This window comes from Pelmatolapia mariae, linkage group LG16_19 (genome assembly GCF_036321145.2).
Source record: "Pelmatolapia mariae isolate MD_Pm_ZW linkage group LG16_19, Pm_UMD_F_2, whole genome shotgun sequence".
Taxonomy (NCBI): domain Eukaryota; kingdom Metazoa; phylum Chordata; class Actinopteri; order Cichliformes; family Cichlidae; genus Pelmatolapia; species Pelmatolapia mariae.
The window spans coordinates 4,801,773-4,815,249 of record NC_086241.1 but is presented as its reverse complement, the minus strand read 5'-3'; the positions used below and the strand labels follow the sequence as shown (position 1 = coordinate 4,815,249).

The 13,477-nt window shown below is 40.4% G+C and overlaps 1 protein-coding gene across 1 annotated transcript in view; it reads right to left on the bottom strand.

The window, feature by feature from the left end:
* The window catches only part of tmeff2a (transmembrane protein with EGF-like and two follistatin-like domains 2a), a 139,243-nt gene that overhangs the window by 58,613 nt on the left and 67,153 nt on the right, over positions 1 to 13,477 (bottom strand). The window contains exon 4 of the mRNA XM_063497242.1: positions 6,026 to 6,052. Coding sequence (XP_063353312.1) covers positions 6,026 to 6,052 — 27 coding nt within the window. The remainder of the gene's footprint in view (positions 1 to 6,025; positions 6,053 to 13,477) is intronic.

Below are 13,477 nucleotides of genomic sequence, written 5' to 3'. Positions count from 1 at the left end.
CAACCTTTAGGAGGAGAAAAGTACCATCTTTGTCAATTCCTTGCTGCCACCTCCTGACAGAGGGCATGTTTTACTGCACCTGCCCACCAGACACATTTGATCATCCACACACACACAAAAAAAACATTTTGGAATAGACACCCTCTGCTAAACCTGATGTCAGAATCCACCTCTCGCTCCACCTCCACTGCTGAAGCTGTCAATACTTCTAACGGGTATTTTGTGATCAGCTGCTGCGTGCAAGAAATTTCATGCCAACCCGTCCAAATCTTGTGGAGATATTTCTGTGTGGACGAAAGTGGTGGACTGACATCCAAGAGGTGGTGCTGCTTCAGTTCTAAAAATAAGGACTATTTTTTTCCCCCTTTTACAACACTTCAGCTCCTTTTTTCGAGGTGATATCATGCAAGAGTAGGTTTTATCTCTCTTACAGTTTGGCATTCTAACAAATGATCATCTGCCAGCAGCGCGAAATAGTCTGTCTTCTTTAAAAATATACTTGGACTGTTGAGATGCCTCGAAATCTTTCAGGCTCAAGGCTTTGCTCGTCTTTGTTCTTGCATGATCATGTGAGCGCAATTCAATTTCTCCACTGTGCAATTTGATTTGGACAAATGGCTGATTCTGACTAAAGGGGCCATGTGACTCGACTCGTGCCCAGAGGGCATCTCCCTGCACAGTTGACTTGTGTACTTATCAGATAAAAAACAGCAAACACAAAGGAGAACACACACTGACGAGCATGAATGCATCCGAGCTTGCACTGCCGCTGGTCTGCATTCTACACACACGCACACACACACACAAACTCACACTCATGCACCACATTGCCACTGAAACTGGCAACTTCCTGGCTGACCCAAGTTTTATGTGTGTAGATTTATCATCGGCCATTAAAATATATTTGATTTTCACTGAGATGGCTCTCTACTGCTGACTTCTTACAAGTCCAAGCCGTCTTTTACAACCGCTTGCTTTAACCTTCTCCCCTGCTCATAAAACACCAGCATCTTCTTCCACCTCTGGCAGATCCCGCCGCTCCTCCCTCCCCTCCATCTCTCCTACTGTATCTCTCCATCTATTGTGACCTCTGCTATGATTCTATCTTTATAGGGTGTGTTTGTGTTTCTCCTCCTCCTGTCCTTGCCCTCTTCTTTCCCTTCTTCCTCCTCTACTGCGCAAATACCGTCTCCACCCTTGAGCTATTTTTTCTTAATTGTCTCTTTTCCTCCTGAATGATCGATTCGTCAGATTTATCTGACATTTTGAGAGTGAGGACAATTCTCAGGCTTCTACTTTAAACCGCCCAGGGGTCTTGGAAGGTGAACATTTATAATGAGCTTTCATGGGGATATTCAGGGAAAATCTGTCTCACTTAAAGAAATATGTGAACGATGACTCTATACCTTTCACCTTTTGATCGTCTGACGCTACACTAATCATTCCTGTAGGTTTGGCTGGGATACTGTTATTTTTTTCATGACGCCACATGAATTTTATCAGATTTTTTATTAGCTTTTTTAAGCCCGCTGTAGCAGTCTGTATATCATGCTATGTTATGGAGTGATGTCCTGTTGGGGAACTATTTTGAAGGACACATGAAGCATGTGGAGTATTATTTTTCTGTTTTATGACACTTAAACTTTAGATAAAACATATGTAAAAAAAGTAGACTATGCAGTCTGCTGTACCATTATTTGTTGCATCAGTGTGTTGGTATCACAGCACTGCTCTTTGGCTTAAAGCTGCAGATAGTCAGTAGGTGTCATTTGGCATTAATACCTTGATACACCGGCCACAGTTAGAGTTTGCTCAGCCAGAACACTGCTGTTTGTGTAGCTTCCACTCACTGCTCGGTTTGCTATAGGCACCAAAAACAACCTGGTTAGTTATAAAAAAAGGTCATAATCTGGGTTAAAATATTTACCTCTCGCTACATTAAACCTGCATGATGATGACGCTGACCAGTGCATTTAAATATGAAGTGTTTAAATGCACATATCTCCTGTGACTGCAACTGCAACAAATCAGTGCTTTTTTGTTATTCAGATGTCATGCAGCATCGGTAAGATTTTTTTTTTTCATTTTTAGACTAACATAAATAACTGTCTAACAAATTATTTGCATGATGTGTTGGTTGAAAACTCAACTCGCTGACCTTTTAATGTTTTCAAGCAGACTGATTTTACCACAAGTAAAATGAATTTTAAACATGCACTTACTGAATGAGGTAAAAGAAGTCGGCAGACTCCCCGCTTAATGGATGTGTGACTAAATAAGTAAAATCCAGAAGTCGGAGGATCTGGCTGTTATTTTTCATGCAGACAATATAATTGTCAAACACTGTATGTCTCTGATGGAATTGCAAGAGAAATGCTTTTGAAAAACGGATTAAAGCCCTGTAGCACAACTCCAGGCTAACATTAGTCAACAGAGGTGTCAAACAAATGACCTGCAGGCTAGAACCTGGACCAAGGGGTCCAATTTGGCTCATTGAAAAGTCTAAAAACTCACAGAAGGAGAGCATTACTTTTTGGGGATTTTGCACTGTGTTTTGCACCAGGAAGCTTTGTGTTGTATAAGAATGCATTAGTGGATCTGAGTGGTTGCCTCAACTGTAAATTTAACCTGAGCCAGAGTTCTGAATTGCTATCAGGTTAGAGCCTCTTACTGAAAAAGACATTACCCATTCCTGCCATACCGCGCAGCAATAAGGTGCTGAAGCCAAAGAGCCACTCTCTTTACAAAGAGTCTTAGTAATGACAGCAGGCTGGCTGGGAAAACTAGAGCATACTGTTGAAACTGCACTTGTTTTTTCTTGAGACATCTTATGCTGTTAGTCTGTTTTGTAATTAAACGGTTCATTAAAGGTGAATGTTTTCAGAAAGTGCTAATTTGCACCCAAACACTTTTCTTTATGGATTATTATGCAGTGGTTTACTGGTCCAACCAGCTTGATCAAATTGGTCTGTAAATGGCGTGTGAACTAAAACATTTGCCACCTTTAACCTGACTTTTATGGCTAGAAATAATATATGTACTACTGTAAACAAGCGCTGGGTTTGGGTGGAACAATGGTTCTGTAAATTAGAGCAAACTAACATAAGCTATTCCTTCCAATACCCGCTGAAGTGCAGCTTTTCAGATTCAGAGTTCTTAGCGTTATAGGACTCTAAAAATTCTCGGTTTTGTTTGTTATTGAATTCTCTTCCGTGCTATTTTGGTTCTTGTAAGGCACAGAGAGCATTAAGGGAAAAGAAACCCTGTGACTGCTTTCTTTCACTGCAGATTTTATGGTGGTGTCTTGCAATGAAATGCCGAAAAACAGCCCGAGGAAGTGTGATCGTCTATTCAACGGAGCTCAGAGATAGACCGAGCATGCATGGCATTACAAACAAATCACGATGGTACTGGCCGTGCCATTTTTTCCTTTAATCCCATGCAAGTGTAAGCACATTGTGTTCACGGGACATGTATAAAAATGTATGTTTCATTTTGCTCCTCCTTCCTCCTGCTTCTTAGGGCTGTCTGTCCTCCTCTCCCTCAATCTCTACACCACTCGCCGTCTGTTTCCTCTGCTCTGTTATCTATTTTGCGACTTTCCCCAGGCCATTTCTTTGTCCACCCCCATCTTTCCTCTCTATCTGTCTTTCCCTCTCTCGCTTTCTCTCTCTGGTTGACCTAGCACCAGTTTCATTTCCGCTTGTTCATCCGTCTATCTGCCGTCTTTTTGGGGGGCACTAATCTCTTTTTCAATCTCTCTCTCCCTCTCATATATGCTTGGGAAAGCTCCATGCATCGGAGTTAATGAAGTAACTGCATGGGCAAACACACGGGAGGATAGAGGGGCTGCAGAGTGGGGAGTGTAAATATATGCATGGGTACAAACGTGTTTTGACAGACGAGCCTGACTACTGTCTGTGCTGATGTTAGAGTTGAATCTTGTTAGTCAATTAAGCAACAAATTAGAGACTTAGCTCAAAGACACGTTATTAATACGATGGGGGTTTATGTGATTAGTTACACAAAAGTTATTCATAAAAAAGTCACTCATGGCTATAAGCTCATCTCAATCTTATTGCAATCAACTCTCACACACTTGTCACTCTCTCCCCAAGCTCCACTGTTTATCAGCTGCAATGCTGCCCAGGCCACCATTTCGCCCTTTCACTCGGCTTTGTGAAGACGGGCACGCAAAGCTAAATGAGGACTTTCTCCAGCATCCCGTCTCTGCAAATCTTGGCTTTCATTGTCGAATTTGCACAAAAAAGTAGCCAAATAATTCAGCGTGAGATTAGAAAGGTGAATTGTGTAATTTCTGGGCTTTTGCTTAAAAAAACACTTTCAATTTTTCAAATAATTCCCAGTTTTTTAGGACATTATGCAAATTTTTATCTGGCTGAGACTTGAAAAAATCAGTTGTGATTGGAAATCAGTTACAATTCCAATTGTTCTGTTTTTTAAATGTATTTTCTGCTGCAGTCACGTGATCTTTTACTGCAGCTGTGAGAACAGCTTGTTCACAAAAGTCTAGTTTTGACAAAAGACAAAAGATAAAACACATGCTGGCAACATCACTTCCTTCATCTTTATCTGTGTTTGTTAGCACCCATCACGTTATGTACACACAGTGTACATCACAGTTTCCCATACATGAATGGCTATTTGATTAAAATGCATTACCAGTAAAAGTTTACTCTGCATGTTAAAAATAAAAATAAATAAAATGACTCTATGCTCACTTGTTTCGTCCACTTGTTGCATTAAATAAATAAATAAATAAATAAAACAGGGATGAGCAGGTTGAGTGCAAATCAAAGCCATCAATCCAAAACAATGAGCTAAAAGAGCCTAAAACACTACACAAAGCTAGAGGCAGCTCAAAGTTAGCACTTAATCCTTTTTAAGTTTATCAGCAGAAGTGACCCTGTTTGCTGAAAGTTATTGAATAATTGATGGTCATTTATAATATCCCATAATTGTTCCAAGAAACAATTATTAACAAAGAGTTTATTAATAAAACACTATAGTCCCTGCATGTTTACATGTAGGATCTCTCTGACAAGCTCTTTGAACCAGCCCGTTACTGCAGGTCATCAGGAACGCACCACCTGGTTACTCATCAGGTCTCAATCAGTACGTTTGTTAGGACCTTGCAGTAGTTTAGTTCCCGGTCTTATTAATAATTTTTATTGCTGTATTGTTGGTTTTTATTTACTATTTTATTAATTTGGTGCCTTTTAAGGATGTTTACATATTAATGTTGCTTTTTTTTCATTTGGTTTTCATCGCTGACAGAAGTTTCATAAGGATTTTGATAGATATGAGCTGCTAGGGACCTGCTAGCCACTTTGCCTTTGTTAGCTTCTTTAAAATGTCCAGTTCACCTGTGTGAGCGTTATTCAGGTGTTTAGGTTTCTTGTTGTCCATGTTTTGGTGATTGTCTCCCTCCAGTCTATTTTAGTGAACTTTGGTGAACGGTGTCGTCACTCACAGCGAAGCATTTCCATACCAACAACATGTGAGCATGTGGCTGTGAGTGTGTGTGTGTGTGTATAAGTATTTGCATATGCTACTGTGCGTGTGTTGTGCATTGGCTTATAATCAGTCAGCTGGTCCCGGACCAGCTGACTATTGCATCTTTAGATGTTATTAATTCACTTGGTTTTATCTCTCTATTAATTTAATCTATGTATATACTCATGCTACAGTCTTGATACTAGTGCATTTGTGTAGCAAATTGTCTGGTATGAAATATGCTTTATAAATAAAGTTTTGCTTTAGTACATGAATTCAATTACATTAAACGTTAGCGTGAATAAAATAATAAGTGAAGCTAATGATGTTAAGAGAACATGTTTTTAATTGGTTTATCATATTATGAAATTAAAATACATTGAAGTCAGCCCCTCATACTCAATAATAAATACAGTGCTGTGGAACACAGCGGGTATAGAGCAGCATATTAAAAAGCAGTATGTGAGGAGTTAGAGGAGGTGGAGGAGGAAGAGGTGAGTAATCTTACCATCGTCTCCTGATCCTGAGCCAGCATCTGCAAAGGAGAACAAACAGTTATTAACCAGAGGCTCTCACAGACACAGACATTAGCTGAATAATGTGTGTCTGCATATGTAAGTGTGTGTCTGGACCTATTTGAATATCTGCTTGTGATTGTGTGCATGTACACAAGAGAGCGTCTGTGTGCGTGTGGGTGCGTTTAAGCGAGATGAGATTTCTGTGAAGACCGTGCAGAAAGTGATGCCGAGAGACAGATCTACAAAGAAAAAAAAAACAGCTGAAAAACCGGAGAGGAGGATGATAGTGAGGTGGAGGATGCACTGATGCTTTGAGCATCACGCAGCTCCCCCATTCTGTACCACAACACCTCCAACTGTGGACCTCTCAGTGGTAGGACTGTGGGAAGGCGCACTGTTGCAAATGTGTTTGTGTGTCAGCGAATCCTTCTTCATGGCTTTCCCACTGAATCTATGTAAAGCCCCTTCAAACACACTGAGCTTACTGAGCTGTTCAACAATACAGCTGTGAAAGAGATACTCATGAGCACTCCGAAGCTCCGTGTAACTCGAGCTGCTGCACAAAGTGATCTGCTAAAACGCACAGTGCCAGAGCGCACGCAGGCCCTCCGAGGACTGCAGGGGGGATGAAAGCGCAGCTCCATATGAACACCCATGTGAGAGGGTTTTATAAGAAGAGGTGCACGTCATGGGGCAACTGCAGTCCCAGAACACATGGAGTCTAACCATCAAGCTGACACTGATACTTTCGTGACACAAGGTTTGGATCAATAAAATACATTTTTGATGGGAGTCTGTATTGTCAAGACTCTGAGGTCAGAGCAGCAGATGCTCCGATGTGTCAGGGGAAAGTAACTCTTACACTCTTGTTTGACTGATATTTTATATAGTTCAATGATCACTGAATAATTCACATCGTTATAATCGTGAGTACTGTGTTATGCGTTCACACTGGTGATTTGGTCAAAGCCCTTATGCACAGAATTAGTATCAGTTAGTAGGCAGTATCGAGTAATGCTTCGAATGCTATGATCCCTTAACCTGGCCCGGGGGCCAGAATTGGACAGGCAAAGGCTCTAATCTGGCCACTGAACAGGTCTTGAAAATGTGAAGAAGTGCACAGACTTTTCATTTTCATAGGTTATGCAGCTTTCCGCCTGCCGTCAATTCCACCAAAATAATTTAAATAAAATGGGCATTTTTTAAATTTAAAATTTATATTTCATAACTATGGGACGGTCGGGGCAAGGGTAGTAGTAGTTTCACTTAAGATCAAAGTAGCCTGTGTGCGCCCCATGATGTAAAATGAGTTTGACATCCTTGCCTTAACCCCTCAACCGGTTGAACTCACTAAGAGATATAACCTGGAGTGAAAGAATCCATCATCCTCAAAAATGCTACACTTTTCTAAAAATACAATCTACTATGAGAACACCATCAGCATCAGGAATAATGCTATAATAATATTATTTTTTTAAAAATGACTCCTCACATAATAGATACAAAATAAACCAAGTAGGGACGAATTTTCATTAGAATCATCGACATCCATCAGCCTGATTCTGAGGTTTCGTGTAGGTGATGTTGTGACAAATGGTGTATGGTTGTTTACTAGGATTACTGTAGCAACGGGAGCTGAAAGCAGTATTACAGTGCAGTAAACTGGGCTGAAAAAAAGGGATCATTAGTGATTTGTTCCCCTGAGGACAGATGTGAGATACAGTGAGAGAATGGCCAATGAATATTTCAAACTGATACACTATCAGAAACAACAGGGGTTGTTTATGACGTAGGGCCATTGTCTGACCAAACCTCAACACAATGACTGGAAGAGTAGAAAAGCGGAGTAGAAAGACTCTTCAAAGACAAACACACATTCAAAAGAGTGCTTCATGCGTAAATCTTAAACCCGACAATGACTTAGCATTTGCACACTTTTCCACTATCTGTTATTTGGTTAGATGACTGAAATAAACACATTTCTTCATGTTTTCTTTTACATTGTGACATAAGTGTGAATTTCTAAGCTTTTCATGTCTCAGAGAAGACATTTTCTAACAATAGACTACAGAAGTTGTCATGGACTTTCAACATGATCAAGCTAAACACACAAGCTCAATGGTAGTGACAATGACATGTACATATACACCAATCAGGCATAACATTATGTCCGCTGACAGGTGAAGTGAATACTGTTGGTTGGTGGGATATATCAGGGAACAAGTGAACAAGGTTGTTCAAAAAGATGTGTTAGATTTGACTGCAGCTCTGTTGGGTGTTCCCAGCCTGCAGTGGCCAATATCTATCAAAAGTCCAAGGAAGGAACAATGAACCAGCAAAAGGATCATGGGGGGCTAAAGATCACCGAGGGGAATAAAGGCTGGCCCGTATGGTCCTGTCCAAGAGATGAGCTCAAATTGCAGAAAAGTTGTGATAGACAGGTGTCAGAATTTACAGTGAATCACAAATCGTTGCATATGGGGCTGCAGACCGGTCAGGGTGCCCATGCTGACCCCCGTCCACCACTTAAAGTGCCAACAATGGGAAGGTGAGCATTAGAACTGGATCATGGAACAATGGAAGATGCTTTGGGAAATGTTCTGCTGGGAATGTTAGGCAGGTGGTTAAATGTCGTGCCTGACTGGTGCATACGTACCATACATGTGGTAGCTCGTATAGCTTTTTCCAACTGCCTTTGCACTTCAAAAATCCTAAAAGTTTCAGTGTGTTGAGATTTTCTTGCTGAAGAAAACCCGTAAATATTATTAACTTAAAAAAATGCTTATTTCTGCATTAAATCAAAAGGCTACACACAAATCCCACTGGCTTTTGTTGCTGACCTACAAGGCCACACTTCTTGTATCTTGCTTCCAGCTCTGAATCTTTAAAAACACCACTTAAATGAATAAATATTAATGAATCGGATACGGAGATTTCATGAGGAAGAAATCGTTTGAAGTCAAAATGTCTTGAACCACATAGAAAATATGACAGATTTTCGGTGTGGAAATAAAGGAAACAATGTAAACAAACATAAAAAAAGGAACTATTAAAGTTGGTACACTGATTCTATGTCAGTAGTAAAGTGTAATCTCATCAGTGGAGCAAACCAAATAAAAAGTCAGATTCCCTTGAGTTGTATCCCGTCCACTGAAGTATCTTTTGGATAAAAACTGAGAGGCTTTTCCATATAAATCAAATAGCAGCCATTGTTTACCTGGTATAAATATGTGTGTCTTCACATTTCCAGCCAAACATTGCTTACTAAGCAGCATGGAGATAGTGGGCCCCTCAACATGTCAGAAGTCAAACTGTTGTTCTCAGCAAAGAAGGGATTTCTCAGCATCAAATCACAGCATGACACATGGTTCCTACGGGAGTCAGTGCACGGCACTCTAACATGTTTTATGGAAATCACTTGTATCCAGAAGTGTAAATCTCTATATCTGCTTTGTAGAGAGATGCTACAGCAACTTTACCACAGATATGTAATTAGCTAAATCAAGAGACAAAAACTCTAACAAGTAAAAATCCTGTCAAAACAACACTGTGGTCCCAGAGGATGAGGAATGCGTCTAAACCACTTCTCAGGAGAGAACACAAATCAGCACTTCACAGTGGATGACTGGAAAAAAAGTTCTTTTTGCTGATGAATTCAGTTTTAGATTTGTGGTAGTAAACAGAATGTGGTACTGTATGACAGGAGACAAGCAGGAGCTAGTGGGAATATTTAAGTCTGGCAGTATTTGCTGCTCTAGAGCTGGAGAGCTGCACTGAACTCCAAGCAGCGCTTGATCCTTCAGGCCTCTGGTTTGCATGTTTGCGTAGAAAGATTCCTACTGCACCGCCTGAGAACCAAAGAAGACCAAGGAGTGCTGATTTTCAAAGACCTTCCTGCACAGTCACTTCACCTCAGCTCTTTAAAACATTTACAGAGGCACGTGAAGCCTCAGAACGAGTTTTGCAAACTTGTGTGTCTGTGTGCAAAAGGAGAAACAGAAGGCCAAATTTTTGCTGTAATCTATGAACATCATTTGGAAACTGAATACTTCTTAAATGTATTAAACAAATCCAAAATATTTATCAAATTCAAAAAGTATCTTTGCTTAAAATCACTGATTTTGGAATCCATGATGCATACCATTATTAAACTTCCAGAACAGAAGCATTCAGTAATACTGACCGTAAGTAGAAACTTTCTTTTTTGTTTACAAGAAAACTGTACAGGGCACCTTTAATATTTTTTTAACATAACTGAGAACAGCCTCTACAAAAACTCCTCTGCCTTTCTCCCTACACAATTCCAGTGACCTTGGAGTGTGTGGGACACTAAATGTGCAGTGTTTCATGAAAAGGCTTAGCTTTAAGGATCAGGCTGAAGTCAGAAGGGGTTCATGGGAGATCAATAAAAACCTTTAGTATCTGTACAAGGGTAAAGGTTTGAGGAGAAAAAGACTGACATTAGAAAATAGAACAAAACAGCAGGGGAGAGAGGCACAAGCTTACATTTCTTCCCATTTGTCTGCCAAATGAAGGGTCACAAAGAGGAGATACCACACAATTTTATTTTGTGAGAGGCACTGGAGGGTGAGGGAGAGAGCAGAGAAGGACTGCATCAATAGATGATAGAATTTTTTCCTAGTTTTAAAGCAATTGATTGGAAGAGGTGCGAAGCAGAAAGAAGAAGAGAGGAACCTTCTAGGGGAAACTGTTATTAACCTTACAGAGCTGTTGAGTCTGTACTGCATTGCACACAAACAGTACGCACACACACAGACACACACAAGCACGCGAAAGCACACACACATCAGTCCTTGCACATAAACACACTTTTCCACTTTTTACTGTAAATAAGTATTTCAAGTTAGCGTTGAATAAGAAAGAATCGCTTGCCTTTACAGTAATGCCATCAGTGTTTGCCCCGAAACACACAATCTGTGACATGAACCTGTAGGAAAACCTTCCAATCACTACACTAAGATATCAGCATATATACAAAGACGACCTGTGTGAAACGTTTTCCCCTTTAAATAGCAAAGCATCGTTGTCAAATGATGTTCTCCTTTTCAAAGAGCCTAAAAACACATGTGATCTAAGTGACCATTCTCTTACTTGCGGTGATTAACTGCAAGTTCTCCATCTGATTGACATCAGTGCAGCACATGAGGAAGGAAATTTATATCCTAAACATCTGAGTGCTAAGTCACATTTGGAGTACGTATGTGCAAACTGGATATTTTGGAGCCAGTATCATCGTGTCACGAGGGACCTCAAAGTACACAAGACTGGAGTACTTTTTTTTCTGCCACACAATGAATCTGCTCACCTGTGTGTTTGTGGCCAACAAGTGTGCTCTCTCACAGAGCAGAGGTTTAATTGGAGTTGTTAAAATATTGTGTGCAATCCAGTATGCTCTGTCTGGTTGGTATGGTTCAGACCATACAAAATAAACTCAGTTATATCCAGACACAGGGGCTGTAAATTAAAATGGGTGGAGATACAAATGTATCTTCTTAAAAAGTGTATCACAGTGGGCAAAAAAACTAATGCTGCATCTAAGTTGCTACACAATATCCTTACAGAAATGCTAGCACGTGAGACTTTTAGAATATGAACGTCACAACCATGACAAAACAAGTCAGTGAATTCCTGCTGCGAAGCCCCAAGCTAAAAGTTTCTCTGTTGCCATTGTTAGCAAATGAGCATGAATAATCCTCCTTTCTGACTAATAATTACTGAAATAAAAAAGACCTGAATCCAGCTAATGAGATAATAAATTAATCAGGAATGTGTTTACCGGGAGAGAAACGGAGCCAAGGGCCGTTGTCCCATAGGCTTCAATACAACTGCAAGTCTTATTGCAGTCGCCCCCTGATGGCCACTTTTATATCGTCTCCCACATGACATTTCCTTCTCTTCTGCAAGGTTGATCAAGAGAAGCACTGGCCAGTGAGTCTTTCTTTACTGCCAAGCGCTGCACCAATGCAACAACGGCAAAACGAAAGGGGAATGAGTTTAGCAAGATAAAAGTGTGAAATGAAGAAGACACCCAGTATCACACACGCCGTTGTTGCAAAAGCCAGCGAGACTGGTTGATTGGGGAGCAACATGTAGTCTGTCATGAAAAGGACAGATTTCTGTGACTCTACAACTCCTTTGTCCTAATATGACAAAGTGGCCATAGAGAAAAATATTATGTAGCCTAACATTGCCACTGAGAATCAACAGGTGCAAGTTGATGTCAGAGGATCTGTTCTCACATCTAGGGTTAGCTGCTATTTTAGTTAATTTAAAAAAAGCTCTTTTAGGGGTCTAGAAAAAAATGGATACCTATGAGCTTACACCTGTAAAAGACAGACTGTTTTAGGAAAAGATGAAGTCTTCAGAATCCCCAATTTTTCATGACTGGATGTGCAGGCAACTCAGTAGGAAAGCAAACCTGCATGGGAGGTGTGTCAGGCAAAAAAGTAGTTGCTATCCAAAAAGACTATTAGCACAAAACTCCAGTTTGATGATGGAAATACAGGGAAAAACCAGCAGCCTTATTTGTAAAGCTGTGCGTAAGATCCATACTAAAAGTGTACACGCAGAAATGCTGAAAATAATGTGCATAAATAAGATAATTAGATTTATAAAACCGTGTGTACGCACACCTCCAGGCAATCTTCCATTTATACATCACAGTCCACACATAGTCATCTGTGCCAGTGCATCAATCATGCAGCATTACGCATGAGTGTTACAGAAATATTTATGTTTATAGCAACTAAACTGACTGCTTTACAACTTTCCAGAATGATTGCAACACTCAGTGCTATCAGGCCACCCTGAGATGTGAGGAACTATGATATATGAACTTTATTTATTAATTAGAGTTTTGTTATTGTGAACTTGGCCTGCACTATCGGGGCATGGAGTGTATTCATTTTGCTGTCAGAGCTGTCAGCAGCTTTGTTTCCAGACTTTGCTAATTTACACAATCCATATGTGCAGGTGGTGGAGTTTTGCCGGGGTGAGGTGTCCAGAGAAGGCGGAGTGTGAGCAGCGCTGTGGTGTCTACTGTGCGCCTGACAACACCGTCACCTTCACTGCTGCGATTTCCCACACGAAAACTAAATGAAACACTGTGTCCTTGGTGATGCGGGTGGAGAATTAGAAGATATCATTAAAAACTAATTACATTCTGTTGCAACAAGGTGAAAAGTGAGGGCCTGGAGCCTAGATGGGCAGGTAGCATGTCAAAACTAATATGCAGAAAAGGTTCCATCGCAGACCGGGATCTTACACCGGAAATGTCAGACTCATTTTACGTTATAGACCACATACAGTATAATTTTTGGGCTGGACCACTTAAAATATAATGTTTCTCTCTGTGTAAACAAGTTTTACTAAACATTTAATCTTTGCGATATCTTCATGTTCATGATACGCTTGAGATGTGT